At 35.1% G+C, this 25,540-nt stretch overlaps 4 protein-coding genes and 1 long non-coding RNA gene across 8 annotated transcripts; 3 read left to right on the forward strand and 2 right to left on the reverse strand.

Moving 5' to 3' along the window:
* Positions 1-415: 415 nt before the first annotated feature.
* Positions 416-3,019, forward strand: LOC108226770 (WRKY transcription factor 55). The gene is made up of 3 exons (XM_017401762.2): positions 416-964; positions 1,101-1,232; positions 2,279-3,019. Exons 1-3 carry the CDS (start codon positions 594-596, stop codon positions 2,832-2,834), a joined length of 1,059 nt encoding a protein of 352 aa, XP_017257251.1. The 5' UTR covers positions 416-593; the 3' UTR covers positions 2,835-3,019.
* Positions 3,020-5,551: 2,532 nt separating this feature from the next.
* LOC108226702 (uncharacterized) lies at positions 5,552-9,402 on the forward strand. 2 transcript variants are annotated; one of them, XM_064079017.1, is made up of 7 exons: positions 5,552-5,837; positions 5,943-6,048; positions 6,733-7,542; positions 7,775-7,837; positions 7,913-8,121; positions 8,542-8,654; positions 9,107-9,402. In XM_064079017.1, exons 2-7 carry the CDS (start codon positions 5,946-5,948, stop codon positions 9,216-9,218), a joined length of 1,410 nt encoding a protein of 469 aa, XP_063935087.1. In that variant the 5' UTR covers positions 5,552-5,837; positions 5,943-5,945; the 3' UTR covers positions 9,219-9,402. The 2 variants fall into 2 exon arrangements, with proteins under 2 accessions (XP_063935087.1, XP_017257188.1); XM_017401699.2 differs by having other exon boundaries at positions 5,554-5,837; positions 6,736-7,542.
* Positions 9,403-12,284: 2,882 nt separating this feature from the next.
* On the reverse strand, positions 12,285-16,476 carry LOC108227853 (probable LRR receptor-like serine/threonine-protein kinase IRK). 2 transcript variants are annotated; one of them, XM_064079560.1, is made up of 3 exons: positions 16,257-16,476; positions 14,169-15,705; positions 12,285-14,019 (listed from the first exon to the last, which is right to left on the reverse strand). In XM_064079560.1, the coding sequence occupies exons 2-3, from the start codon at positions 15,626-15,628 to the stop codon at positions 12,576-12,578; spliced, it is 2,904 nt and encodes a 967-aa protein (XP_063935630.1). In that variant the 5' UTR covers positions 15,629-15,705; positions 16,257-16,476; the 3' UTR covers positions 12,285-12,575. The 2 variants fall into 2 exon arrangements, with proteins under 2 accessions (XP_063935630.1, XP_017258707.1); XM_017403218.2 differs by having other exon boundaries at positions 14,169-15,712.
* An 811-nt stretch (positions 16,477-17,287) lies between these two features.
* Positions 17,288-23,106, forward strand: LOC108192873 (uncharacterized). 2 transcript variants are annotated; one of them, XM_017359381.2, is made up of 12 exons: positions 17,288-17,486; positions 17,904-17,993; positions 18,185-18,355; positions 18,501-18,566; positions 18,757-18,822; positions 19,211-19,327; positions 19,916-20,136; positions 20,329-20,419; positions 20,976-21,044; positions 21,484-21,575; positions 22,270-22,333; positions 22,753-23,106. In XM_017359381.2, exons 1-12 carry the CDS (start codon positions 17,403-17,405, stop codon positions 22,855-22,857), a joined length of 1,236 nt encoding a protein of 411 aa, XP_017214870.1. In that variant the 5' UTR covers positions 17,288-17,402; the 3' UTR covers positions 22,858-23,106. The 2 variants fall into 2 exon arrangements, with proteins under 2 accessions (XP_017214870.1, XP_017214872.1); XM_017359383.2 differs by having other exon boundaries at positions 17,328-17,486; positions 19,919-20,136.
* A 452-nt stretch (positions 23,107-23,558) lies between these two features.
* LOC108192874 (uncharacterized) lies at positions 23,559-24,185 on the reverse strand. Its single transcript, XR_001801071.2, has 2 exons — positions 24,044-24,185; positions 23,559-23,958 (listed from the first exon to the last, which is right to left on the reverse strand). It is a non-coding gene; the product is annotated as an uncharacterized LOC108192874 (long non-coding RNA).
* Positions 24,186-25,540: the final 1,355 nt, after the last annotated feature.

Genomic DNA, 25,540 nt, shown 5'->3' on the forward strand with positions numbered 1-25,540 from the left:
AACATGAAAAAATACATGTAAAAAATTATTACTGTGTGGGTTAATAATAATGGACATGGTTGTAATAAAGATCTCTGTCATCTGCTTTTGTCGTTGCCTAAAATTAGGGAGCAGGGCATTAAGCCGGAAAAGTAACGAGCAAATAATTCCTGAAAGTCCTTATAATTTTCAAACAGAAATAAAATTCTTGAACGGCTGAGTCCAATATAAAACTGGAATGCCGAGTCTTCTCGTAGACCCAACGTAAATGAGAGGATTGCATATTATACGCCAGAACTCCTATTTAACCAATAAAATAATAATAATATTACTGTAATAAACAGACGTTGTGACCCGGTCAGAGATTTCCTAAGCTTCTTCTAAGTTGGACCGTATAAAAAACATACAATTACTTTGAAACTAGCTTATGTTTCGCACACATTCTTTCTAATAAATTACTTAGGCACCCGCATAGAAAAACACCTCACTGTCTCCATCACAGGATTTTGTGTACCTGTATATATATTCACAGCATTCAAACATAATTTGCTAAACCCAAGATTTGTATTCATATTTATTTAATTTATTATTTTTCCGGTTTTCATTTTTTTTTTATGGAGGAGATAGTTTCTTTGATCTATAATGGATGTAGGTTAGCGAGAGACCTTGAAGTTAACCTACCGAATATAGCTAACCAGCCGGAGATGCTGTGGAATAACTGCGAAGAGATCATCAGAATCTTTACTGACACGAGGGACCGAATTAATGCTCAGTTTGGCGGCGGGAGTCAAGGTGAAGATGTTGGAGCAATGCAGCAGTGGCTGAGGTACACTCCTCAGATTGTGCAGCAGCAAGAAGGCGGCTCGGAGGGCGCTGTCGTGGCGCCCTCCGAGGCCGAGCGGTGGGCGGCTGGCGGCCGTGGGGACCAGCTGCAGCCTGTGGAGGGAGCTGCTAGAGGTGCAACATTTCAGAGAACGAGAAGAAGGTGAGGAACATTAAAACCTCAGAAAATAATTTAATATTAATTTAATTGTTAAACTGATTAAAGAAATATTATATATTAATTTTGTTATAAGCATGTAACAAAATAGATATATATTTATGTAATGTGTGAATTTTAGGGAAGAGGATGCAGAAAGAAGGATCATAAGAGTACCAGCTCCTCAAATAGGAAACACGGAGATTCCACCGGAAGACGGCTTTACGTGGAGAAAATATGGTCAAAAGGAGATTCTCGGTTCTAGATTCCCGCGGTTCGTAATTAAATTATATATGAATTTGATTTTCGCTCATTTAACAGTTCTATAAATTACTTTTACTAAATTTATATTTAGGGTAATATAATCGGGTCCTGTTTCTTAGTAACCGCGTCTTAGATAAGTGTTATCTAATACACTGTACGGGGGCCGTTAGATTTATATTTCAAGGGCTCGGATCCAATCTTGAGTTTTTAATGAATCCGCGGATATTTTCCGCAGAAGGGAAAACTCACTATCCGCGGTTATTTTCCGCGGAAGGGAGTTTTCCCTATCCATGGATATTTATAGCGGATACATTAAAATCTTAGATTGGATCTGAGTTTTTAAAATATAAATGTAACGGCCCCCGTACAGACCGTTGCTAAGGAACAGGACCCAATATAATCATACGTTCATAATTCATACCAATAGCATGCGTTTTTAGAATAAAATAATGATTAAATCCTGCATATTTAGGGAAATATTTCTAGAAAAAATATCTAAATATATAGAAAACGTCAAACAATCTTAGTATGCGTCGAGATCAAAGAAAGATCCCTGGTCTTCGATCAAATAATGTGGGTTTAGAAAAGTCCATCTGCATTTGACTAAGCTAGCCAGCTCCGTTTTCTACTACTAGCTTAATGTAAACGCATTTCTGTCGCTCTCCTACTATACACTTCATGCCTTTGAAGATCTTGACATGCAGACGACTGACTTTTATTTCTAAATTTATGCACATAACAAAAAATATTTTGACAGCAACATATAGTGCTTGTTTGTTTGCCGGAAGCAGCTTCTGCTTCTGACTTCTCCTTTTATTGACCCGTTTGTGTAAAGAAGTAAAAACACTTTTAAGAAGTTGAGAATGCTAACTTCTCTCTCTGCTTCTTTTCCAAACACTTTATTAACTTTTTTACTTCTCACTTCTATTTCACTTCTTTGCTTTATACAAAACATCACTTCTTTTAAACTTGTCCAAACGGCCCCTATAGTACTGTGTTCACATTATGATTGAAGAATTACGGTCTTCATCATAAAAAATTTAATGTATGCTGCAGGGCATACTATAGATGCACACACCAGAAGTTATACAACTGTCCTGCAAAGAAGCAAGTCCAGCGGCTTGCCGATGATCCATTCACCTTCGAAGTAATTTACCGGGGAGATCACACGTGTACCGTATCATCCACAGCCCCCTCCATGTCAGCATTGCCGGAAAACACAGAAGCTTCTAGAGTCATGTTCCAGCAAGCAGCTGGAACAATGAGCAGCAGCCAGTTGCTGCATTCATCAACCACTACCTCAGTACTTCCGGGAAGCCAGAATTGGCTGTCCATGAGGACACAGCCTGCTGGTCTCGACGCGACAAATACTAATAATCCGTTTGTTAACATGCATATGTTTAGTAATATTAGTGGCATGGTGGAGAGTAGCAGTGGAGTGGCCGGGCCTTCGACGATGAGAGATGCTGGTGATCAGTACTATGAACCATTGGCGGAATTCGTGGATGTTATGTTTAATTCGGGGACTAGTAGCAACTCGAACATGGATCATATTTTTTCTGCGGATATAGAAGATCATAAATGGGACAGTGGGGAAGACAAACAAGACTAGTCATCCTGATACTCAATTCTTTTTCCTTTGACAGCATTCTTAATTAGTATATGGGTAATTATTTTTCACAATAAAAGTATGTAAATTTTAGGGTACACTGCTGAAAACGAAGTCTTTTTAGTCTGATGTACGACTAAATTGTACTTATAATTACTTGGTAAATTAGTTACTGAGTTTGATTCATTCTTTTTGATATATATACATTGTAAGTAAGTTTCGAAATTATCTGATATATATAACAGATGTACGTAGATTCATCCCTTGATAATGCACTAGCCAGTTCCTTACCAGCTTCCTGCAGCTCGTCATTGCTAATTTTGTGCATTTTCTAACAATTGGAATTTGGTTCAGTGCTGGTAGATCTTCATAGTCCCCTTCCTTTTCTTGTACGGATTTTTGTATTTCATCCACCTTTGGAAGAACTTCCAAGTTAATCGATCCCTATCATCTCCCCCCATATATGATATATGTGCTTCATAACTTAAGAGTTGCTCAATTTCTGGCTCTACGTCTCTCATCCAACTGTGTTTGCAGTTGACATATCTCATCTTTATATATACTCATTTCATCTCAAAATGCTGTGTTTGCGGTTGACATATCTCATCTTTATATATACTCATTTCATCTCAAAATAATAGTTTTGTTTGACTTTTCAATAGTCAAATTTCTGTAGATGAAATTTATCTTCTTTTTATAATTTTTAAAAACTGAAAGTACATTTTAAGGTAGCTCAAATATACTTTCTATTGTATAATTTTCTTAATTACATAATATGTGTAATATTTAACTAAGTGAAATCAAAACAAGACTATATATTATTTTGAGATGGAGGGAGTATTTTAGGTTTGATCATACACTTTCATCAGCCGCTCATCAGCTAGCTGCAGCTAGTTAATTACAAGGAAGAAGCATTCTCTTCAATCTCTCTGTGAAGCCTTTTTCTTTCATATTCTTATTGGGTCTCCCGTTTCTCCAATTGGAAGGTTTAGTATCTAGCTGATCACCCATTATCTTTACACGAGCTCTTTTAAGATCTGGACAATGCACTAGCCACTTCCTTACGAGCTTCCGGCAGCTCGTTGTCCTTGAGTTTTGGATAGGGTTTGGAATTTTTTTGGAAGGTGGGGGAAATAAACCTATTCTTGACAGGGAAATATGATGATCTACAAGCATGGAACCAAGCTCTAATCGTTAAAGAATAATATAGCAATGCTACTGACCTCTATTGTTAGTTGTGACCTTTACTGAAATGTTGCCAGGAGGACTTGGTAATATATGGGGGCCGTTTGGGTGAGCTTAAAATAAGTGCTTTTTGCTTAAAATAAAAAAGTGAAGCAGAAGTCAGAAGCAAGTTAAGACTTATATGTGATTAAACTGTTTGGGAAATAAGCAGAAGTCCTGAAACAAAAGCTAGTAATCCTAACTTCTTTTAAGCGCTTCTTGACTTTTTACACAAACGCTACAAATAAGTGCTTATAACTTATAAACCCAGAAGTCAGCTTATTGTGGTCAGCCAAACACCACCATGTTGTGTGTGTTTATGCAGCGAGCAGATATATATAGATGGTGCCACAAAAGTATAAAAAATGAATATTTAGGGTTGCAAGACTCAAATTTTTAGGATTTTTTCGAGAGCTGTTGCCATAATTTTATTAGAAATAACTATATTGACGTCATAACATCATGTATATGAATATTGTAATCAACTTAAATTATTTTGATTGTTTACTTAATGAGTTTGTTATTTCAAGCAATATTTTTAGAGTGAAGTATTAAGATTTAATATCTTATAAACAACAGTTACTTTACATTTTCAATATAACTTAGACTAAATGAATTAATGTGGATGCTCAATTAATATAAAATTTTCATATTTCAACTATTTTAGTGGAATAAAATAATTAAGATAAAAATTAATAAAGTTCAGCGTAAAATTTAGTAATATATAATATCAATATTAAAATAAATTATATAATTTTATATCAATATTAATATTAAGATAACTCAAAACATGAATATAAAATTAAGAATATAGGCTCCCCAAAATTTACAAAATTGAAGAATATTCTAAGACGGCCAAAAAATCAAAAAGTGCACAAAAATATATCACATAGACAACTTAAATTATAGATAGACAAATTAGCAATTATATTTAAAAAATACAAAATAAAACAATCTAACAATCAAACATAATAAGAATAATAATAGATAAAATTAATTTTAATTCAAAAAATCATTCTCTCAATATAATGGGTTTATTTTCTGTTATTTTAAACTCAATATGATATAATTTTACTTAAACAAATATTTTGAATCTGTTATATTAAAATATATATCCTAATTGATCCATTAGCAATTTATTTTCATGAGTCTATGGGAAACTTACTTAAATCAAACACATATAAAGATACATATTCATACCTATTTTAAATAGCTAACTTTTCAGGAAAAATATATTTTAGTTAGGAAAATATAATCATATTAAATATAAATAAAAATTTATATAGTACAATTTATAATTTATATTTTATTTGAATAAATATTAGAAAATCACACTTAATACTGTTTCATATACAAATCTACAAAGTATCTCTCTTGTCATATTTCAATTGTGTTTAAACTTAGATATTGGGCACATAAAATTTGAAATAGGTTTGAAGCACCCGGCCTCTTCTAACAAAACAAAAACAACAATCGTTTTGTGTTATACTTAATTTAGCTTCTCAAATCTAAAGCCTGCGCGCCATGTTTCAAAAATAATTCGCCAAAACTTAAAAAACCCACCATTTCATTTCTTTTCTTGGTGCTTCAACACAAGATTTCCCTCCCTTTACAAAAACCCCATCTCATGTCTTTAGATGCAAACATATATAATATACATATTGTCTTCTTCTATATATCTTCTATCCCTTTTTCTTGAATTTGTATATTTGTAGCTTTGGTTTAGCTTGACAAGATTGCAGCTTTCTTGGATTCATAGAGACCCTTCAATTGGAAATCTAGGTTTGCGTTTTAATTTTTGAGCTTGGATTGATAATGGGTAATTTGTGAATTGCAAAAATACGCGTTCTTTAAATTTTTACTCTTTCTTTTGATGGTTTTTGGCAGGTAATGTCAGGGAAGAAGAGGGGTAGTGCAGAAATTGGAGAAAGATTGGATCTTGAACCTAAGAGAGTCAAGTATAGGGATCTTGAATCTGTGTTTCGCTCTGAAGGTGAATTATGTTCCTTGTTAATCTGTTTTGGCTGTATTGATATTGGAGAAGCTCGATAAATATGTGTACTGTGATTACTTTGCTTTGACGAATGTATGGAAATTTAACTCATGCTGAAGCTAATTTTTAGTGTTAAATGTGTGAATTCCCTGAATAAGAGGTTTGGATAGGAGGTCGATACATGGTTTTACTCTTGGAATTTTTTGTCAAATGCCCCACAATACTGCTTTTAACTTAAAAGTTTTAAGTATCAAATTTGACGCAAAGTTTGATAGGTACCAACTCCCATATATGTTTGTTAACTGACCATTACAGGTTTTAAGAAAAGAATGATAAGTAGCTCACTGTGATTTTAAGCCTGCGAACTTTTTCTTTCTTTGATGCCAATGTTAGCTATAGCGGATCAACCTTCTCTGAAACTAGGAGGTGGTAAAGTTTGGAGATGCCTAGGGTATTGTTATTGGGTGTCTGATGCAAAAGTTACTTCTTGGACTGTAATGAAACCACCAGTAAGTATATGTCCAAAAGAACCATATTTATAAAATTTATACAGCATCTTCCCCTTGAAAGTCATTTTCATGTGATAGTTTACATAAAGGAGGAATTCTTTGTTTTCTGATTGCCTTACACCAGAACTTTGAACCATTAATGCACATGATCATATAAGTAACGAATATATTCTAGCAGGTGTTAATTTGTATAATGATAGATATGGGAAAAACAAACAAGCTAGCGACCTCGCACATTCTGCTGAAAAGGAGGCGTCCCGGGTTACTGAGGAAAAATCTGGTAAAACAGGGAAGGACAGATGCCAGGTGTTGGCTACCCCTGCCATCATATCACCTGATCCTAATGCCAATATTATGATATCCGGTGGTTCGGTCAGTGACATTGCTCAGACAAGTTTTGGGGACACCACAAAACGGGGCTTCGATTCTATTAATATCAGAAGTCCTAGAGAGATTAAGTTGCACCATAATGCAGAAGATGTTTCAAGTTCTGCCTATTGTGACCCCTTAAATACTGACAAATATAATGATCAGTTAAAATCAAGAGATACTTCAGAATGTGGGAATACACATGGCCCCGCGGTGGAGAAGGATCCCATGACAGTTTGGAAACAAATGAAGCAAAATGGTTTCATGTCAACTTTTCAAGGAGGTGCGCCGGTGCCGAAGCCACGTTCAAAGAAAATTAAAGCTGAGACAATCAAGAAAAAGCTGGATATTGCCAGAAGAGATCAGGTCGACAGGTGTTTAGAAAGCGCTGCTCCAAGCGGATTGCTTAATGCATTAAACCCTGGAATAATAAACAATGTTAGAAACAGTAGACAGGTTCGTTCTAAGATAGAGGCACTGTTGAGGTCTGCAAAATATGAGGATAAATCTGCTTTTAAACACTCATCCTCTGCATCTATGGCATTAGAAAATGCGAGCTCTTTGTCTAGTGAAGATTCATCCAACCAAGCCATTGTCTCTGCTCTTTCTCTTAAAGGTCTTCATTTTAATTCCCGTATTTTATATTTTATGTTCATAACTCTCTGTGCCAAAATGATAAATGTTGATAAAGAAATGTTTGATTTGATATAATAGGATATACCTGCAATAGACAATGTAGATTAGTATGCATTTAGCAGTAACTGTCAAAGGCACATAGTATTGTAAAAATCTAGCATCATCTTTAAGATTATGTCATAATCTGATTAATGTCATTCTGCAATTTTCAGCTGCTACTGTAGCTTCCGAGTGGTTGGAACTTCTTCATCAAGACATTAAGGGGCGCCTTGCAGGTATTCTTTAGTTCCAAAGATTTTGTCTAAGGATATACATTTCAGCCTGGTAATACAGCTCTTCTGTATGTGCAGCACTACAGCGTAGTAAAAAAAGAGCTCAAGCTGTCATCGAGACAGAACTCCCTTTCTTGGTGTCCGGAGAATTCTCTTCTTATAAGGAAAATGCTAATAATCGAACAAACTTTTCTGCTCCTGGTCCTGCAGATGACTTGCACAAAACCAGATGGAGTGCCCTGTTTAATCAGATGAACAAATCACTTAATGAAGAAGAGAGAAGATTGGTAAGTAGATATTCCTCGTGAAATTGATAACTGAAGCACAAGTTGAGAAACTAAGTCCATCTGCTTTTATTACTGCCCACAGCACATCAAATTGAGTTTTTATATCCCTATTTATAGACTTGGTGTAATCAGTGGTGATCAGCAAAAAATTAATGTTCTGATTGTTCATATAGTAATTTTTTTTTTTTTTTTGCCAGAGTTCATATAGTAATTTATTTGTTATATATTGCCCAGCATATAACTAATATGTTGTTTTCATTTTTTTAAAAAAATGCCTAAAGCTTTTGAGTGTTGGCTGTAAAACTATACTTGTGGGACTTGCAAAATCCTTAGTGGCAGCTACTAGTGTTGGTTTACTTGGGATCTACATGGGATCAAGAGTTCCTAAACAGGTCTTCCTCTTTAATTTTTGTTTTACAGGAAAGTTGGTTGAGCCAAGTAAATGCAATGAAGTTGCACTGTGGCCGTGGTCTTTTCGATTCTACTGAAACCTCTGCAATGCAACAACTGGCCACATCAGGAATTGACTGCAGGTACATTTTTATTCCTTAAAACAATAATTTGTTGTATAGTTCTTGTAGCCAAGAGGCGAGGGGAAGGTATTAGATGTTAAGTAAATATGTCTGGTAAGCATAATTGACGAAGAAATCTTTATTGCTTGCTCATGCTATGCAGGAGAATATATATAACTAGTAATTTGTCTGGTAGATTCATAGTCTCTGTTGCTGAATAAGAAAAGTGAACAAAAGGAGTGGACGAGATCCTTGTGTTTTTTACTATTAATTGCTAACAAATTCAAATGTTGGTTAAATTGCGAATCATCACGTTCAATGTGTATTTGTATTTGAGTAGTATTTGTATTTCTGATCCTCAAATGCTTTGTCTTCAGATTTTGTCAATCCTAATTCTCTCACTAAAACCAGCAGGCACCGGTGTCGATGACATGATAGTTGTCTGATTGTTTCGTTATCTTTTCATTCTGCAGACCTCAAAAATGGAGTGACTCGCAAGAGGGACTAGAGGTCAAGGCTGCAGCAGCTGCATTCTACTCGACTTGCAGCTCTCTACAGTCATCTGAGAACTTGGCCAGTTTTTAGTATATTCAGCTCAACCCATCTTTTGTATAATTCATCAACCATCTTTAGAATCTGAAACTAGTAAAAAAATTTATCTCCATTTGCTTTTGGCATATAATACATCTTTATGGTTTTACAAACTTTAAAGCATAATATTGGTTGTTTATTGTTATGAACGTATTTAGTTGTATAATGGTTGTTAATTGATACATGTTGCTTGGAGGATATATTAACATTAAAAAGGTTATCATATCAGAATATCAGTGGATAATAGTATCGAAACTTTTTATTGCTGTATAGGGTAGTAATTTAGAAGGTTTACTTCTGTTGAATTGTTTGAACAAGTTATATCTTGTTCTATGACTATTATAAAACAAAAACTAAAAAACACCACTACAATGATATCCATATCTTGTGTTAAAATAGAAAAATGTTATAGTTTGATCTGAATATTGAATAAAATATAGAACAAAAAATAGATAGAGTTATAATTGTCAACACACCAAAAAGCAAAAATAACGGATTCTTGTTGTAAAGTTATTATAAAATTTTATATTTGTAGCTAAAAAGTGGAGTACTTGAAAATTAAAATAAATTTGGAGTGAAATATAAAACTAAATATATTATTAGTTTAATATAAAAATTAATTTTTGGTGTTGAATGATAGCAGTAGGCAAGAAGAGGACTTTCTCTTGTAGTCTTGCAAGTGGTCTTGCAAGTCCTTGAGCATTTTTATTGAGCAAATCATTTTCAAAGCCCAGACGAATCCAATGACTGCATTCAATGCTCGAAATCAGTCCAATATTAACTTGCCAAAAAATGAAAAGCTTTCACTTGTACATCCTAAGCCCAAAAAAATAAGCTGAAGCTTTGAATTCAATTAATCCCCAATTTGATAGAGCAAAAATTTCACATAAATCAAATGCAAATTTAAAAAATTATAAAATTTATAATATCCCCAATTATAAGATTTCACAGAAATTGTTTAACCACATCACTCATCGGTACCCGTTAGAAATTGTGCATTACATCCAGTCATTGCTGTCTATACAGGAGCTCTGATGTTTATTAATTATTAAAACTTAAAAATTTTAAAGTACTCATCCTCGTAAAAAAAAACTCGGTTTTGCATATATAAGCGCAAGGAAACCGAGTATTCCCTGAACTTTATACAACGAGGATGTTTGGTCGTAGAGAATTAATGAGGTCAATTTCTGAGCTATAAGTGGAATTGAGGAAATTGAAAACCATAATCTTTGTATCTGCTTATTTTATTTTTAAAATTTAAATTTATAATATATAAAATCACTTAAAATAATTTCTAATATTTACTGTGATATTAATAATTTTTTACCTAATAAATTATAAATATAAAAATTATCTAAACATATAAATTAAAAATAGTTTCACAGTCATCCCTCGCATTACAATAAAACCGTTTGTCTAGTTTTATTTTTTTGAAAATAATAATTTATTCTTGGAGAAAACTGCATTAAGTTCTATCTTTTTTCTATATCTTTAATATTTATACCCAATTTTTTTTAAAAGATGCATTTTTTCAATGAATAAGGACTTATTATATCAAAAATTTGGGTTGCCAAACAGCCCCCATTGTTCAGCGCATGTTAGAACTTGGAGCTTCAAAAACTATAATATAATCAAACTTTATGAAAAGCAACCCACAGAATATTACTAGTACTATACAATATCTTTCGAGGTTTAGGCACCCATGATGAGCAATTGGACGAAATTATTCCTTTTCACTTAAACAATCAAAAGCTACAATTAAAGTGGCAAACCAAGAGCACTTAATTGCAAAACATAGCTTTTTGTTAAAGTAAAGCATCATCACATCACATGAAAATGGAGCCCCTTGATGCTTATAATACTTTCTTGACCATGAACGTGAACAAGGTGCAGCACTGGCCAGTGTGGTGTCCTCCCACTTTTTACACGCCTAGCCAACATATGCACGGATACCCCTCAATTCCACTAACTTGTGCTTACCAAATTCTACACAAACCTCATCATCCCTTTGTTTTTCCATAAAGCTCGTGGCTCCGGAATTATTCTCGCTGTGTGCCAAATCGATAAACTCCCAACTCAAAATATTTCCAGGTGGACCTGAAATCATTCGAATTTGAATTTTAAATTCAAATTTGATATAATTGCATTTTCTTCTGAATTCGGCCGATTTTAGAATCAAGTGCAATGATCATAAAGTGTACGCTTATTCGAGAATTTGTTTTCAAGGCCCATGTGCGAAGATGAATGATGCCAATTGGTTAGGTTCTCCCCTTGGGGCCAACACCATCTATTAAAATTTAAAGTTTAGGCATCCCAGACAACTCATTTTTCTCTAATCTATGCACATGCTACTCAAGATTCAATACTAATAACAACACTACTGCCATCTTCAAAAGGTATATGAAATAGAAAGCTTCAAGCCATTTATCAAATTTGACAAGGGGAAATGGAAATTTGGGATCATGCTTTAAACAGCAAATGAAACAGACCAAAGCTTCAAGCCAAATCCATCAAACAAGGGGAAAGGGAAATTTTGGATAAGGCATATGATGTTGCCACAGATGTGAGATATGGGTAAATAGAGAAAACATTTCCCCATGCAACATTAACAATTCTATATAGTCTACTTTATATTTCATGCACCATCTTTGATGTCAATCTTATTACTAGTATAATAAGCACTTAGATTATATGCTTGTTTCAAGGTTGTCATCAAGAATCTTCACTGTCAATTCACTTTTGACTTATGTATTATATTCAATTAATCATACCAGGCATATATTACAGTATCTCTGTATTTCAATTTGATCCCACTAGAGGACAGCCATAAGAGGACAAAGCAAAAGCTGCAGTACCTCATAATTCTTTCTATTCTGTTGACAATGCAATAACAACTTCTATTCCACATTTCTTGACTCACCAAAACACATGGGAACTTAAAAATACCACCACCTTCTAGGTAAAGCATGGAAGCACAATTCTAAGACATAGCACAATTCTAAGACATTCTGGTAAACATATGGGTACTAAATTTCAAGCACAATGTAGTAACAAATACTATTAAGAAGTGGAACAAGATAATAATTAGTTAAGCGAGTAAGAATGTTCAAGACTCCCCGTACTGCACCCGGTGAAAAGAAATCCGATAACCAACTCTAACATTGGAGAAGGAACTAAGAAATACAAGCACAAGCTAAAAGGTACCCTAATGGTGAAGAGAAAAATTAGGGGAAACTAAAAGGGGAAGAATTCAAACTTTAATATTACTTCCCTCTACCATTTGAACAAAAGAACCGGATTCCTTTTCGCCGAACAAGCTATCAAATTTAAAACATCAAGCTTAGTTAGTAGTTATACCAACTCTTCCTGGCCTTCTGAAGGACATCTGATCAGCTCCAATATGTTTATCACCTCTGCCATGTCTGGCCGATTTGAAGGCACCTGTGATGTACAAATCAAGCCTAACTTAATTACTGGAATTGCCTCGTCGGGTGGAAACTTGTCCCTTAGCTTCTCATCAACACAATCCTCCACCCTGCCTTCTTCCAGTGCCCCTCTGACCATATCACAGAGTACTACCACATCGTCTTCCATGTACTCAACCGGTCTCCTTCCGGTAACCACCTCCAGTACCAAAACCCCAAACCCGTATACATCACATTTTTCTGTAATTTTTACAGTTTTACATCCAAATTCAGGTGCCATGTAGCCAAGTGCACTCTGAATCTTGCTGCTTAAAATGTAACGATCTAGCATAGGTAACAGCCTCGCTAGACCAGAATCCGCAACTTTTGGTTCTCCTGAGCTGTCAATCAAGATATTACTTGATTTCAGGTTGTAGTGTATAATGTTCTGGTGGTGCAAATGAGCCAAGCTTTTAGCTATTCCAAGAATAATAGTAAATCTCTCATTCCATGAAAGAGAGTTTCCTGACACCTCATGAAGTTGCTTGTACAAGCTTCCGCCAGAAACAAATTCATATATAAGGAGTTGTAGTGATGGAGTCCAATAATAACCTTCGAGGGCCACAAGATTACGGTGATGAATTTTCCCCAATTTCTTAACTTCCCTTTCAAAATCATCTTGCGACTTGACAAGACTGGAAACAGTGAGCTTTTTAATGGCAACTGACCGCCCATCTTTAAGAACTGTTCGATAGACAGCTCCAAAGCCACCACGCCCAAGCTCACAATCTTTATTGAGAAGTGCATGTGCTCCTGTGCTAAAGTCAGGGTCGCCAGAAAACATCACTAACTTCCCAGAATTGCCATCTGAGGTAGGGGAACTGCTGAAGCCATCTCCTCCAGATAGTGTGAAAGCTGCTGCAGAATGAGGTGTAGTGGATCGAACACGGAGGTTGAGAACAGTAATGGCAATTACCCCAATGATAATCGTGGCAGCTGCACCAATGGCAATAAGCGCAGAAATGCTAAGGATTATTTTTTTGTGACCAGGATTGACAGGGATTGAGTCTGGATTGGAATCAGAAGAATTAGGATTTAGGACAATTGGCTTGGGAAGGACAGCAGGGCAACTCTTATTTACTGCAGCACCACAAAGAGATGGATTGCCGGATAGGGAAGATGGGGAAATAGTGTTGAAGAAACCACCAGCAGGCAGGTCACCTTGGACCTGGTTGTGTGATATGTTGAAGGAAATAAGGTGGGCAAGATTAGCCAATTGCTTTGGTAGAGTTCCAGAGAATTTGTTATATGACAGGTCAACAGTTTGAAGGTTCGTAAGCTTAGCAAAGGCAACAGGGATAGATCCAGTCAGGCTGTTGTGTGACAGTATCCTGCAACAAGAATAATATATATATGAAATTTGGAATACTAAGAGAAATTGATGTTATGTATTAAGAAAATTGATGTATTGTCCCAGTAGTACATGATTATGGAATACTAAGAGTAATTGACATTATACAAAAAGAAAAGAAATACTCACAATGATGTCAGTGGAGTACACTTTTCTATAGAAGCAGGAATATCCCCGGACAAGAAGTTCTTCTCTAACCACAACTTCCTCAAAGATACAGCGTCTCCGATTTTCATGGGAATGCTTCCAGTCAACTGGTTGTTACTCAGGTCAAGAACATCCAAAGCTTTCAAATTTTTAATACTGTCTGGTATGCCACCTGTCAGTGAATTTCTGGACAAATTTAAGTATTGCAAGCTGCTAATGTCCCCAAGAGCAGATGGGATTTCACCAGTCAATGAATTGTTAGATATATCCAATACTAGAAGGCTTCTGCGGGAGTGGTCCGTCAAAGATTTCACAGAAGCATCTATGTTTCCGTTTAAATTATTCTCTGAGAAATCAACTTTCTGTAAACTCAATCCAAACAACCAGGATGGAAGCTTGCCAGTCAAAAAATTCTGATTTACATCCACCACAACAAGGTTTACGCAATTGATAATCGACTCAGGCAAGCTCCCTGAAAGGGAATTTTTGGATAGATTCAGAAGTTTCAGAGACTGAAGCTTCCCCAAAGAAATTGGCATTGGTCCAGACAATCTATTTTCAGAAAGATCCAGACTCTCAAGGCTTTTCATATCTCCAATCCATTCAGGGACTTCACCCAAAAAGGAGTTCTTGTGTAAATTAAGATTATTGCACAAAGTAAGCATCTGCATTGTGCTTGGAATAAATCCTGAAAAAGAATTATCACTAAAATCTATTGATCTTAGCAGCAAACAATTACCGATTCCGGCTGGAACCTCGCCAGTTAATCGATTCTTTTCCAAATGTATTTCTCTCAAGTTGTTTGCTCCTTCAATGCCCTTGGGTATCTCACCCTCAAGCAGATTACTAGACAAGTCAAGTGATCTAAGCCCCTGCATATCCCAAATCCCAGAAGGCAGCAGACCTGAAAACTGATTCCCGGAGAAGTTAAGTGTAGCAAGTGTAAAGCATGAGCTTAATCTATCTGGAATGTGTCCTGAAAACTTGTTATTAGCCAAAGAAATCGATCTTAACGAGCCACATTGGCTAAAGAAATTGCCTGGAATAGGGCCTCCAAGATTGTTCTGGCTCAAGTCAACAACCCTCAGGTTTTCCAACTGGGCGAGACTAAAGGCTAGGCTCCCAGTAAGATTATTCTTAGCAAGTGATAACTTCCGTAGAAACTGAAGTTGGAGAATTCCTCGGCCTATCCTTCCAGAAAGACCAAAACCATCAAGATTCAACTCCGTAACTCTATTAGATCTAGGGTTACATCTAACCCCCATCCATCCGCAGGGACTATTATCATCTTCATTCCAAGATTCTAACTTTCCATCTGGATCTTGAATATCAGCCTTAAATACAATGAGTCCCAATAGATCATCATTCAGTGACGGGTTCAAAGATCTTACTTGACCCACAACTAGCAACAACAATACTGTGTGAACAAACAAGCTTCTCATCTTCAATCTACAACTTAAAATCAAAGAGGACCTCCTCCTCGAAAATTACATAAATAGACACAAAATCAGCAACTCGCCTGAAACCTAAACACGAAAAAACGAAAATATTAGTTTAACACATTTGGTTCCACAACAAACTCTAATAGACATATCTAACCATATGAAGCTGACATCCAAACAACCTCTCAAAAGTTACACCAAAAAAGTCTCCTTATTGCGCTTTTCTTCCAAACATTCATTACTTCCAAACAACTCAATTAGCTAAAACACCGTTACACTAAGCTAATCACACATTGCACCGACACAACAAATTTTACTTAAACTTATATACATTTTAATCTTTTCGAGTACGCTTAGATCAATTCAGAGCAGTCATTACGCGGTAAACTAACCGAATCGAACCGATTTCCAGTTTTTAACATTTAACAAAGTACATTACAAAAGGAAACCTAGAACACAAACATATCGCAGAAAAGGAAAGCGCACACTCAACAAACAGCCCTACAACAAATAAACAGTCTAATTCAACTTAAAAGCTAATAAAACTCCATAGTGCAAGTTCAGTTCCACCACTACATCGCCGGAAAATACAAATCCGGCATCGGAAAACACGAATCAGCGAATTTACCGGAAAAAGTTGCGGGGAGAGTCAGTGAAGAAGCTGCCGGGAGGCGTGGAATGCCGGAGATAGTATCGCTCTGAGCTTTCTCTCTCTAGATTTTCTCTCACTAGACATGCTGCTTTTTGTTAGTGTCTTTTGTGTGTGTTTGTGTGTGTGAGGGAGAGAGATAGAGAGAGAGAGAGGGAGTGGTGAGAGAGTGGTGTGGACAGACAGAAAAGAAAAATAAACGACTTTCTTATTAATGGCAAGTAACAGAGGGAAGTTGGGAATGAGCTGTGTTGCTTTTAATGCTATTACACGTGGAGGGAGGGGTGGTGATGTGGCAGCCACGTAAGGAGGGTGTCTGAGGCGTTACTTTTTGACGGGGATCAAGAGGGGTGTTTGGCTACTCATGGTTTCTGCAGAGATGCTATAAGTTCAATATTAAAAATTAAAAATTCTATCTTAATAAATTTTAAATATAACTACTCTACAAAAGTATATAAGATCATTTTAAACGTAATTTATAATATTTTACTATTATATTAATAATTTATTAAATTGTAAATATCAAAAAAAAATTCAGAGACATGAATAAAAATTTATCTTTTACTTATAAATAATTTTCACTTGTAAGAAATAAATATTTCGTTTGATTTAAGCTAAACGACCTTACAAAGTGATATCTTCCAAAAACAAATAAATTTAAATATAATTTTTCAAAAAGTTAAAATAATATATAAAATTATATTTTATAAAAAATTTAAAATATGTGTCAACCCGTGTGAAATTTAAACACGCTCACAGAGAATGTTATAGGGCCTAGTTAAAATACGAGTATTTCGATCCCCAACCCATATCACTCCACTGAACCCAATCGTGTTACAGATTCAACAAAAAAAACACTGTGAAGCTATTGGGCTTTACAATTCGAATCTACAATTTGTGTACAAAGTACAACTGAAAAACAAAAAGTTGTTGGGCCAAGTTTATACTGTGAAACGTTTGGGCTTCCCGATTCGAATATACAATTTGCGTACAAAGTACAACTGAAAAACATAAAGTTCTTGGCCCAATTTTAAAGCCCAACAAATGTCACGCGCAAGCAGCAGAGAAACTACAGTGATACTTGAAACCAGAAACCTGAACTGAGAAGCCCTAAAATCAAAATCAATGGCGGCATCGAACCAAATCCAAGTCGAGAATCGAAACCGAAACATCGTTTTGGCGCTTTGCAAACGTCTCTCGTTAGATCCTGTAAGCCTCTTTCTATCTATATAATTAAATTTCATTTATTATTCTGTATATTCACTTCCTGATGATTTTTTAGCTTCATATTCGGTAAATTAATCGAAATCACTTAGCTATTCAAACGCTCTTCTCAATTTTTAGGAGTTTAATTTATTAATTAGCAGTACTACTGTACTAGTAGTATTAGTAGAATTTTGTTAATCTTACTAGAATGCTAAAATTGAGAGTTAGATGGTAGGATATTGCTTATATTTTCTTCAGGTAGTGAACTGTAATTTTTGCGCATAGTTTTCGGCTTATTGCTGTTCGGAATTTAATCGGTATGAGTATAAGCACCGAATATTATTGTCTGTGAAAAATGTGTCTGTTTATAGGTAATTTGCTGTGCGAGTAATTAAGTAGTGTCTGCTGCTTGTTATGCAGAAATTATTCCTGGATGACAAAGTCAGAGATCTTACGAGTTTGTGTGGAAATGTGTTGAAAGCATCGGCTGCGGTTGAAAATAGCGATGAGGTAAGGATATATGTGTAATTTTATGGCCTTGTGCGAAATTCGACCAAAAGGGGTGAGGTGATTATAGTGGAAGATGTTATTATCTGTTTGAGGCAATTAGTTTGAAATATCATATATGGGCATGTACATGGAAAATTCGTATGATGATGCATGAAATTCTAAACAATGTAAAAGCTTAAAATGTGGTGCAGTTGACGAAGTGGATATCTTTTGCCGAAACTTTTCCTGTTGATTCTGAAGCATGCTTAAAGGTCCTCAATGAATTAAATGGGGAGCTAATACAGAAGTCTGTTCTTGTGGGTCGTGGAATAGAAACTTCTGCTGCCGATATCATCGTCTTCTCAGTTGTTCAATCGTCAGTGGTATGCATCATCCATTTATTGTAGCTGCAATTTGTAATTAGCTGATGAGCGACTTTTATTGAAGTATAAATCGTGTTCAGATTTCAAAGTTCTTTTAATACTATTTTGATGCCCTAACAGTATATGGGTGATTCTTTATTCGCAGATTGGTCTTCCAGACTCCGATAGAAAGAAGTTGCCACATCTTATGAGATGGATTGATTACATCCAGGTATTCCACAATTTTGCACAAGACTTTTTTGTGTTTTCTTTTAAAAACCTCACATGTTTTATGAATTTGCTAAGAGGCCATTATATGTATGCACAAGACTTCATACTAGTAACGCCTGCAAATTGCAAAGTGCTTTTATTGTACATTTCTTCATAAATCTGCATAATTTAACCTTCTAATTCGTTGGCAGAACAAAGAGAACATCAGCGAACTATTTGAACAGATTACGGTAAACAAGGCCCCTTTTGAGCTGCCAGTAAGTGATGTACTTTTATTAAACACCTACTCATTTGAATTGGTTTGTTAACCTTTGATCCATCTTACTATTGATTTTGCATTAAAGCGATGGAGTCATAGCTTCTGTAATATAGTTGCAGTAGAATACACAGAAATGATGTCATTCGTGTAGGTCTCTAAAGTTTTTAAATGTACCATATACTTCACGGTTTCCCCTGTCGAATTAGAATGAGTTTGTGGTAGTCTAATATTAATATGTCATGTTGATTAGAATTAGTCTGCACATTCTCGTAAAAGATTGTGTATCTGATATTTAATGAACTCATGATTTCAAATGCTTAATCATCCTCGAGGTTCCAATGGCCAAGTATGCTCCATTCTTAAATTGCCATCTTTTATCATTTCAGGTGAAAGATGCTCTACCAAAGGTAGAAGTAGCATCAAATACAAAGAAGGCAGCGCAGGGCCCAAAAGATGCTGGTCCTGCTGAAATGAGCTCTACTAGTCAAAAAACTTCTGATTCTGTATGTCATCGCCAAGTTTTAATGCCATTGACTATATTTTATTTAGATTATTTGAAATTTCTACCAAATTTGGTCAGTTAGGCTGGCAGTAGTAAATTAGTAATGTTTGTTGGTTACATCTGTTATACTAGATTCCAAGTTGGCTCAAATGAATTTAGTTCCTTACCATTCCTTAGTATTGTTGCTGTTGGTATAGAACTTCCGGGGTTTCATATGAATTTTTTTTTATTTGCGCATTAAAGTGAGACAGGTCCACAGGGTGAGATCATTGCAATTGACAATGTCCCTGCCCATTATAAGATTAGCAACAAAAAAAAAAGTTGCCTCTATCACAGGGGGCTGAAGTGCTATAATTAATTTTTGCATACTACATACCTTTCTTAATATTTGTGATCCCTGATTATTATATAGTGTGGGCACACAGTAGAAAGACCTTATTATAAATAATTAATAAATGAGCTTGGGAATGAAGACAATTGTGTAGTGGATGATTTAATCAATGCTATAATTTCCTTGAGAGGTACCAAGTGATTTACTATACATTACTAATTCCCTGCACTTTTTTGCTGTCTTGTTTTTGACATCCAGAAGGAGGTTAAAGTAAGTAAAGGAGTCACTGATAAGAAGAAAGAAACCACCGCAGAAAAGAAGAAAGAAACAACTGCAGAGAAGAAGAAAGAAACCACGGCAGAAAAGAAGATGCCTGAAAAAGCAGCAGTAGAAGAGAAGGATAAAGAACTTGATGTTAGCTTACTAAAAATACAGGTCGGCTTAATTCGCAAAGCTTATAAACATCCATCAGCTGACAGGTGTGCTGTTAACTTTTGTACTTGTCTTCTTTTGAACTTCCCCCTCTCCCTTGTGATCTTTCTATTTTCAAGATGACATATTTTGTAGCCACATGTTACTAACTACTGTTTACAGATTTGATCAATTGGCACTGCACACTAGAATTATGTTTAATGTAACAATATCATCATGCACTTCAATATATGTTGCAGCTTACTGGTTGAGGAGATAGATGTTGGAGAGCCTAAATTGCGTCAGGTGGTCAGTGGTCTGGCCAAATATTGCACTCCAGATCAGCTTACGGTATGAATGTTTATTTACTGAATTTTCACTGTGCTTCTTTTGAGAAATATTACTATATTCATGAATATATGTCATAATACTGTGAAAAAGATGACGCTATAACAGTGATGAGGAGTTGAGGGATGGCTGACCAGAGATGAGCAGTTCCACAAAGCAAATTTAATAATTTAAAGTTCGTTATATATATCAGTCAAATCAACTTGTGTCATCGATAGTAACAGAGGATCTAATCTTGTTAAACAATAGAGGATATTAGTGGCTGAGTTCATGACATGCATTAAACAACTATGTAATCTAGGTTTATCTATTATCACGAAAGGTGTTGAAGAGTCAGATTCTTAGTCCAAAATAATGTAGGATCCTGGAATATGGATTCGAAATTGAACGTGGGTGTGCGGACTTGGCATGGCAGATTAACACAAGTGAATCTTTATCTAGACCGATATATCTTATGTTCACAAAATTAGTACATAATACACAAATCATATGCACTTAACTATGTATGTTAATATGTTCCATATTACATTGTCCAAAATATATTTCTCTTGCCTCGCAGAACCGCCTCGTGGTACTCATCACAAATGTAAAACCTGGAAAGTTACGAGATGTGATGTCTCAAGGATTGGTATGTTTTCCTTGCAACTCTTTCTTTTTTGTTTTTATTCCGGTCCTTGAAACTCATTTTTGTTGGACATGCTTATGATTTTTTTTATGTGCATCTTCTTGTCTTTCTTACAATATTAATTTCCTCCTAAAAGGGGTCCATGTTGCAGATAAAATGGATTTTAATTGTATCATAGTGAAGTCAGAAAAACAACTTTTGTCTTATTTATTCAAAAAATTATGGTAAAAATATGATGATTTGTATATATTTACAATAGAAATATTATTTATAAATACGAATAGCTTGGAAAATTGTAATTATTCTGGATTTCTGGTTAGCAAAATCTCTATGTTACAAACAATAAGGTGGTCAAAACAAGTAAATCTATTCTTAGTTCTGAAAGGGTGAGAGTTTGGACAATGTTGACGTTTCCAAACTTGTCTTTATTACTCTTTTACAGGTGCTATGTGCTTCTAGCGAAGATCATACCTTAGTAGAACCCTTGATCGTTCCAGATGGAGCCAAACCTGGGGAGTTTGTTTCATTTTCCGGGTATGCGGAACTATATCTCTTCATATCTGAATACCTCGAACAAGATATTTCTATCCACTCTTTACAATCATTACTGATGTGGAAATGTTTTTTTAGTGAATCTACAACTGGTTTTTATGCCAAGTCAAATTTTTGTCCTGTATTGAGAACTTAACCGGAAAGTTTCTGGTAATAATGTAATATTGTGTCACAAAATTAGGTATATTCACATTATTATGCCACTTTGTCCCTAGCAAAAATTCTTTAAGGAAATAAAATCGGTGTAGTGGTGTGGAATAAGTATAGCTACATCTACATGTCTTCTCGTGAGGTAAGAGTTCAAGTTTACTAATCAAATTTTGTGGGTAATCGGCAGAAGTATTCTTCAACATCATTTGTTTGATAAACAGGTCTAGGGAGAGAAATCACACAATAACCTTATTAAATCAACTAGACACCGGTGCTTGATATGAACTGTTTCCTATGCATTTTTTAATGTTATATATATTTTGGTTACTTTGAACATTTTGTATATATGCTAATGAAAATTTGTTTAATCTGCATTGTGGATGGGACAAATGATTTCCCTCTTGCCAGTGAAGCCCTCCTTGGATTGATAACTTTTGCTAATTGGATTTGATAACTTTGATTGCAGCCAATTCATTTTGATTTTAAAATTAGGTTTCTAATAACCCTGCTGTATATGTTCATCCAGACATGATGGAAAACCAGAAGATGTCTTGAATCCTAAAAAGAAGCAATTGGAGAAAATAACACCGGTACGTTGTGATCATTACTATTTTGGTAAAAGCGGTTGTGGCCTGTGGGTGACTTTGTTCCTTGTATATTGAGAGCACAAAACCGAGTATTGCAAGCCTTGCATCAGCCTTCAGTCAGTGTGTTTGAATGACACGCACGGTCTGCAAGTGCATTTGTTTTTGTTTTCAAATCTAACATAATGGTAAAAGTTAGCATGGCATGCATCTGTAGTTATTTTAAGAAAGGAAAATGTTTACGAGCCAAATTAGATTGTTTTTTCTCATTCTAAATGCTGATCCTCTAATGACTAAACTTCAGCGCGGTGATTTGAAGTAATCCAAGTACTCCATAGAATCTCCACTTTTACCATGATACCCATCATTGATATACATGGGATCTTTCTTTGGTCTTTGGCTTGACTATGCTTTCCGTTGTGCAGAATCTGTTCACTGATGAGAAGGGCATTGCAACATTCAAGGGAATCCCATTTATGACATCCACTGGGCCATGCACATCATCTATCCTCAAGGGAAGCATCAAATGATGAAGATATCCTGTATAAATAGTAATTACACATCCTTCAGAAATCATACTTCTGGAGAAAACTATACACAAGCTATTACAGCTTGCAAATTTGCCCACATTTGTTTTGACAGCTAGATAATGTTGGCAGAGTGTTGTTTTTAGATGTCGTAACATGAAATCCATGTAGTTTTGGTCATTTTCAAGTTGTCTGAATCTTGTTATAGTTGGTTGTAAGGTACTAGTAGTAAAATGTTTAGCTTTTTGAGAAGTTAAAAACTCAAAAGATGCTTGTGGCAACGTATTGGGATTTGGGGCAGCCTATTAGTAAGGCGGTTTGGAGTTTGGACTGATTTATCATGTTCTGATTTGAAGATGCCTGTGGCGTGGATGAGGATTAATATCATCTCCAATGGAGCTCTTAAACAAGCTCCAAGACCCTATTAATACATGCCAGCGCACATGAGATGTGCTATCCTAACATATTCGACCGTAATCTCTTCAAACAGGAAGCATAATGCCCCAAGATAGATTTACGTTTGGGAATTATGTGGAACGAAGCTTCAATAATTAATTTGTGATGTGAAACAACAGTTCATGAAAAAACCGTACATGCAGATAGTGAATCCTGCAAGCAAATATTCTAATCTTTTTTCCCGAAAAGTGTTTGGCTCTGATAAAGCGAATTAGCAAAATATATGATAAAGATTCAGCTAGAGAAGATGAAAAAAGATCAAAATTATTACAAGCTACAGCATCAGAGTAGACAACCCGAAAACAGAATTCCTGAACTCAGATTCATACAACTACTACAAATCATAAAGATTTAGAAGAATGACATCTCAAGAGATGAACAGACCATAGCAGACCCGGGTACGCGGAAGAGAGTCTGTTTTCGTGAAAACCTTCAGTACCGCCTATGGTGATGTCCGTGTTCACCCCACCCAAAGCAGCGCAGAAAGGGTGAACACAGGCACGTCAAAATAGAGGAGAACATCATACAGGGACAGCATAAGAGAGTCATAAGAGGATTCCCATGCCCACCATGATGATGTTCATGATGATCATGACGGGGAGGAGGGTGACCATGATGGTGATGACCGCCCATCTTCTTCTTCCTCACCTAATCAAACATAAAACCAAATAAATTAGACTTTAAACAAAACATCGCAACACATGAAAGTATTTTACAGATTCAAGAACCTTACTAATACGAGTTTAGTTTGTGTAGTTGAAGACTACTAAGAGAGCTTGTATAGATTGAACTTAGGAGAGCGAGTTATGCTAATATATAGTCCGAGTTGGGGTGGGAGGATATGGGGTATTATGATTTACGCAAATATCTAGCTTAGTAGCGAAGGAAAATTTACACGTTTTATAGAAGAAATTGGTACATTATGGATGCGGACAATAATGACATGAAATGGATAACTCGTTTCTCTAAATGACGTATCTCATGCGTTTCTTGTTTGACCTTTCTATCATGCATGATATATTTTCTTCATTTTTCTTATGTTAGCTTCTTTCTAAATAACAATAAAGTATCCTTATATTATATATTATAAAAAATTGATGGTAAAAAATATTATCCTCATATTTTTTTTGGAATAGATGTGGTGACTTATTTTAGAATAACCGTAAAATAAATTCTAGAAAGAATGGTTTTGAAAAAATAACAAAAATAATATTATTCTGAGTAAAATGATAGATAATTTTATCCTCATGCCGAGACGGAGTTAGCGAGCCGTGTAACAGGCGACCGAACTCATAAACCTTCGAAACAGTTTCACTCTAAGATCTGTAAACAGTAAACTCTTTACAGTATCTTAATCATATGCTTCTTGATCTGTTGTTATGTTATTAATTCTTGATTTGATTAATAAAAGGGCGTCGCCCTCGAGGAATAAATTTCATTATCAAATTCATAGTCATAAGCTAGATACGTTCTTGTTATATTATATTTGTTTTTTTATAAAGTTATATATTTTTTTTAAGTTATATTATACTATTTGTTATAATTTTGGTAATGTTTTAAAAAATATTGAATCGAACATATAACTAAATTACATCAAAAATTAAAAAATATCATACTAACTCATTTATTCTTATTTAAAGTGACTAGTAAAGCTATATATCTTGAGTTCGATTTTCACCTATATCAAATTTAAGTATGATATATATATTTTTTATTAAAAAATTCAAAATTAAAGAAAAGAGATTTCTTTTTTTTTTTTGACAGAAAAGAAAAAAGGAAAAGAGATTTCTGTTTTTGAATAATTATTGAACGAAAATTGAACAAAGAAACTAGACTTCGATTAAGCTCCTACTGATTTATAGCGAGTGAGGAGGTAGTTGGGTGTGGAAGACCGGCAGGTGAGTCGACATGGAGATTAAACACATTCATGTAGTTGAAACTTCAAACTCTCATTAATGACTTGCACCTAAACTCGGGATTCTTTGCACGAGAAATACCTGGCCAGTGTGGAAAGCCAGAAGTTGCTTCTGATATTTTTTTTTCTTGACATGTTTATGTAAAAAAGTAGAAATATTTTTAACAAATTGACAATGTCAGCTTCTCTCATGGTTTCTGCTTTTTTTTTTATAAATATTTTATTCACTTGTTTCCTTTTCACTTTTACTTCACTTCTTACTTTAAGCAATTTTTTTAAGTTTGGTCAAATGGCCCCATCTCCGCTCCGCTGCAA

This window comes from Daucus carota, chromosome 6 (assembly GCF_001625215.2).
Source record: "Daucus carota subsp. sativus chromosome 6, DH1 v3.0, whole genome shotgun sequence".
Taxonomy (NCBI): Eukaryota; Viridiplantae; Streptophyta; class Magnoliopsida; order Apiales; family Apiaceae; genus Daucus; species Daucus carota.

Coding starts and splice junctions, on each gene's coding strand:
- LOC108226770 (XM_017401762.2), top strand. CDS start 594: ATGGAGGAGATAGTTTCTTTGATCTATAATGGATGTAGGTTAGCGAGA. Junction 965..1,100: donor TTTCAGAGAACGAGAAGAAG/GTGAGGAACATT, acceptor TGTGAATTTTAG/GGAAGAGGATGCAGAAAGAA. Junction 1,233..2,278: donor CTCGGTTCTAGATTCCCGCG/GTTCGTAATTAA, acceptor TGTATGCTGCAG/GGCATACTATAGATGCACAC.
- LOC108226702 (XM_064079017.1), top strand. CDS start 5,946: ATGTCAGGGAAGAAGAGGGGTAGTGCAGAAATTGGAGAAAGATTGGAT. Junction 8,122..8,541: donor ATGAAGAAGAGAGAAGATTG/GTAAGTAGATAT, acceptor TTTGTTTTACAG/GAAAGTTGGTTGAGCCAAGT. Junction 8,655..9,106: donor ACATCAGGAATTGACTGCAG/GTACATTTTTAT, acceptor TTCATTCTGCAG/ACCTCAAAAATGGAGTGACT.
- LOC108227853 (XM_064079560.1), bottom strand. CDS start 15,628: ATGAGAAGCTTGTTTGTTCACACAGTATTGTTGTTGCTAGTTGTGGGT. Junction 14,020..14,168: donor TGTACTCCACTGACATCATT/GTGAGTATTTCT, acceptor TTCTTGTTGCAG/GATACTGTCACACAACAGCC.
- LOC108192873 (XM_017359381.2), top strand. CDS start 17,403: ATGGCGGCATCGAACCAAATCCAAGTCGAGAATCGAAACCGAAACATC. Junction 17,487..17,903: donor AACGTCTCTCGTTAGATCCT/GTAAGCCTCTTT, acceptor CTTGTTATGCAG/AAATTATTCCTGGATGACAA. Junction 18,356..18,500: donor CAGTTGTTCAATCGTCAGTG/GTATGCATCATC, acceptor CTTTATTCGCAG/ATTGGTCTTCCAGACTCCGA.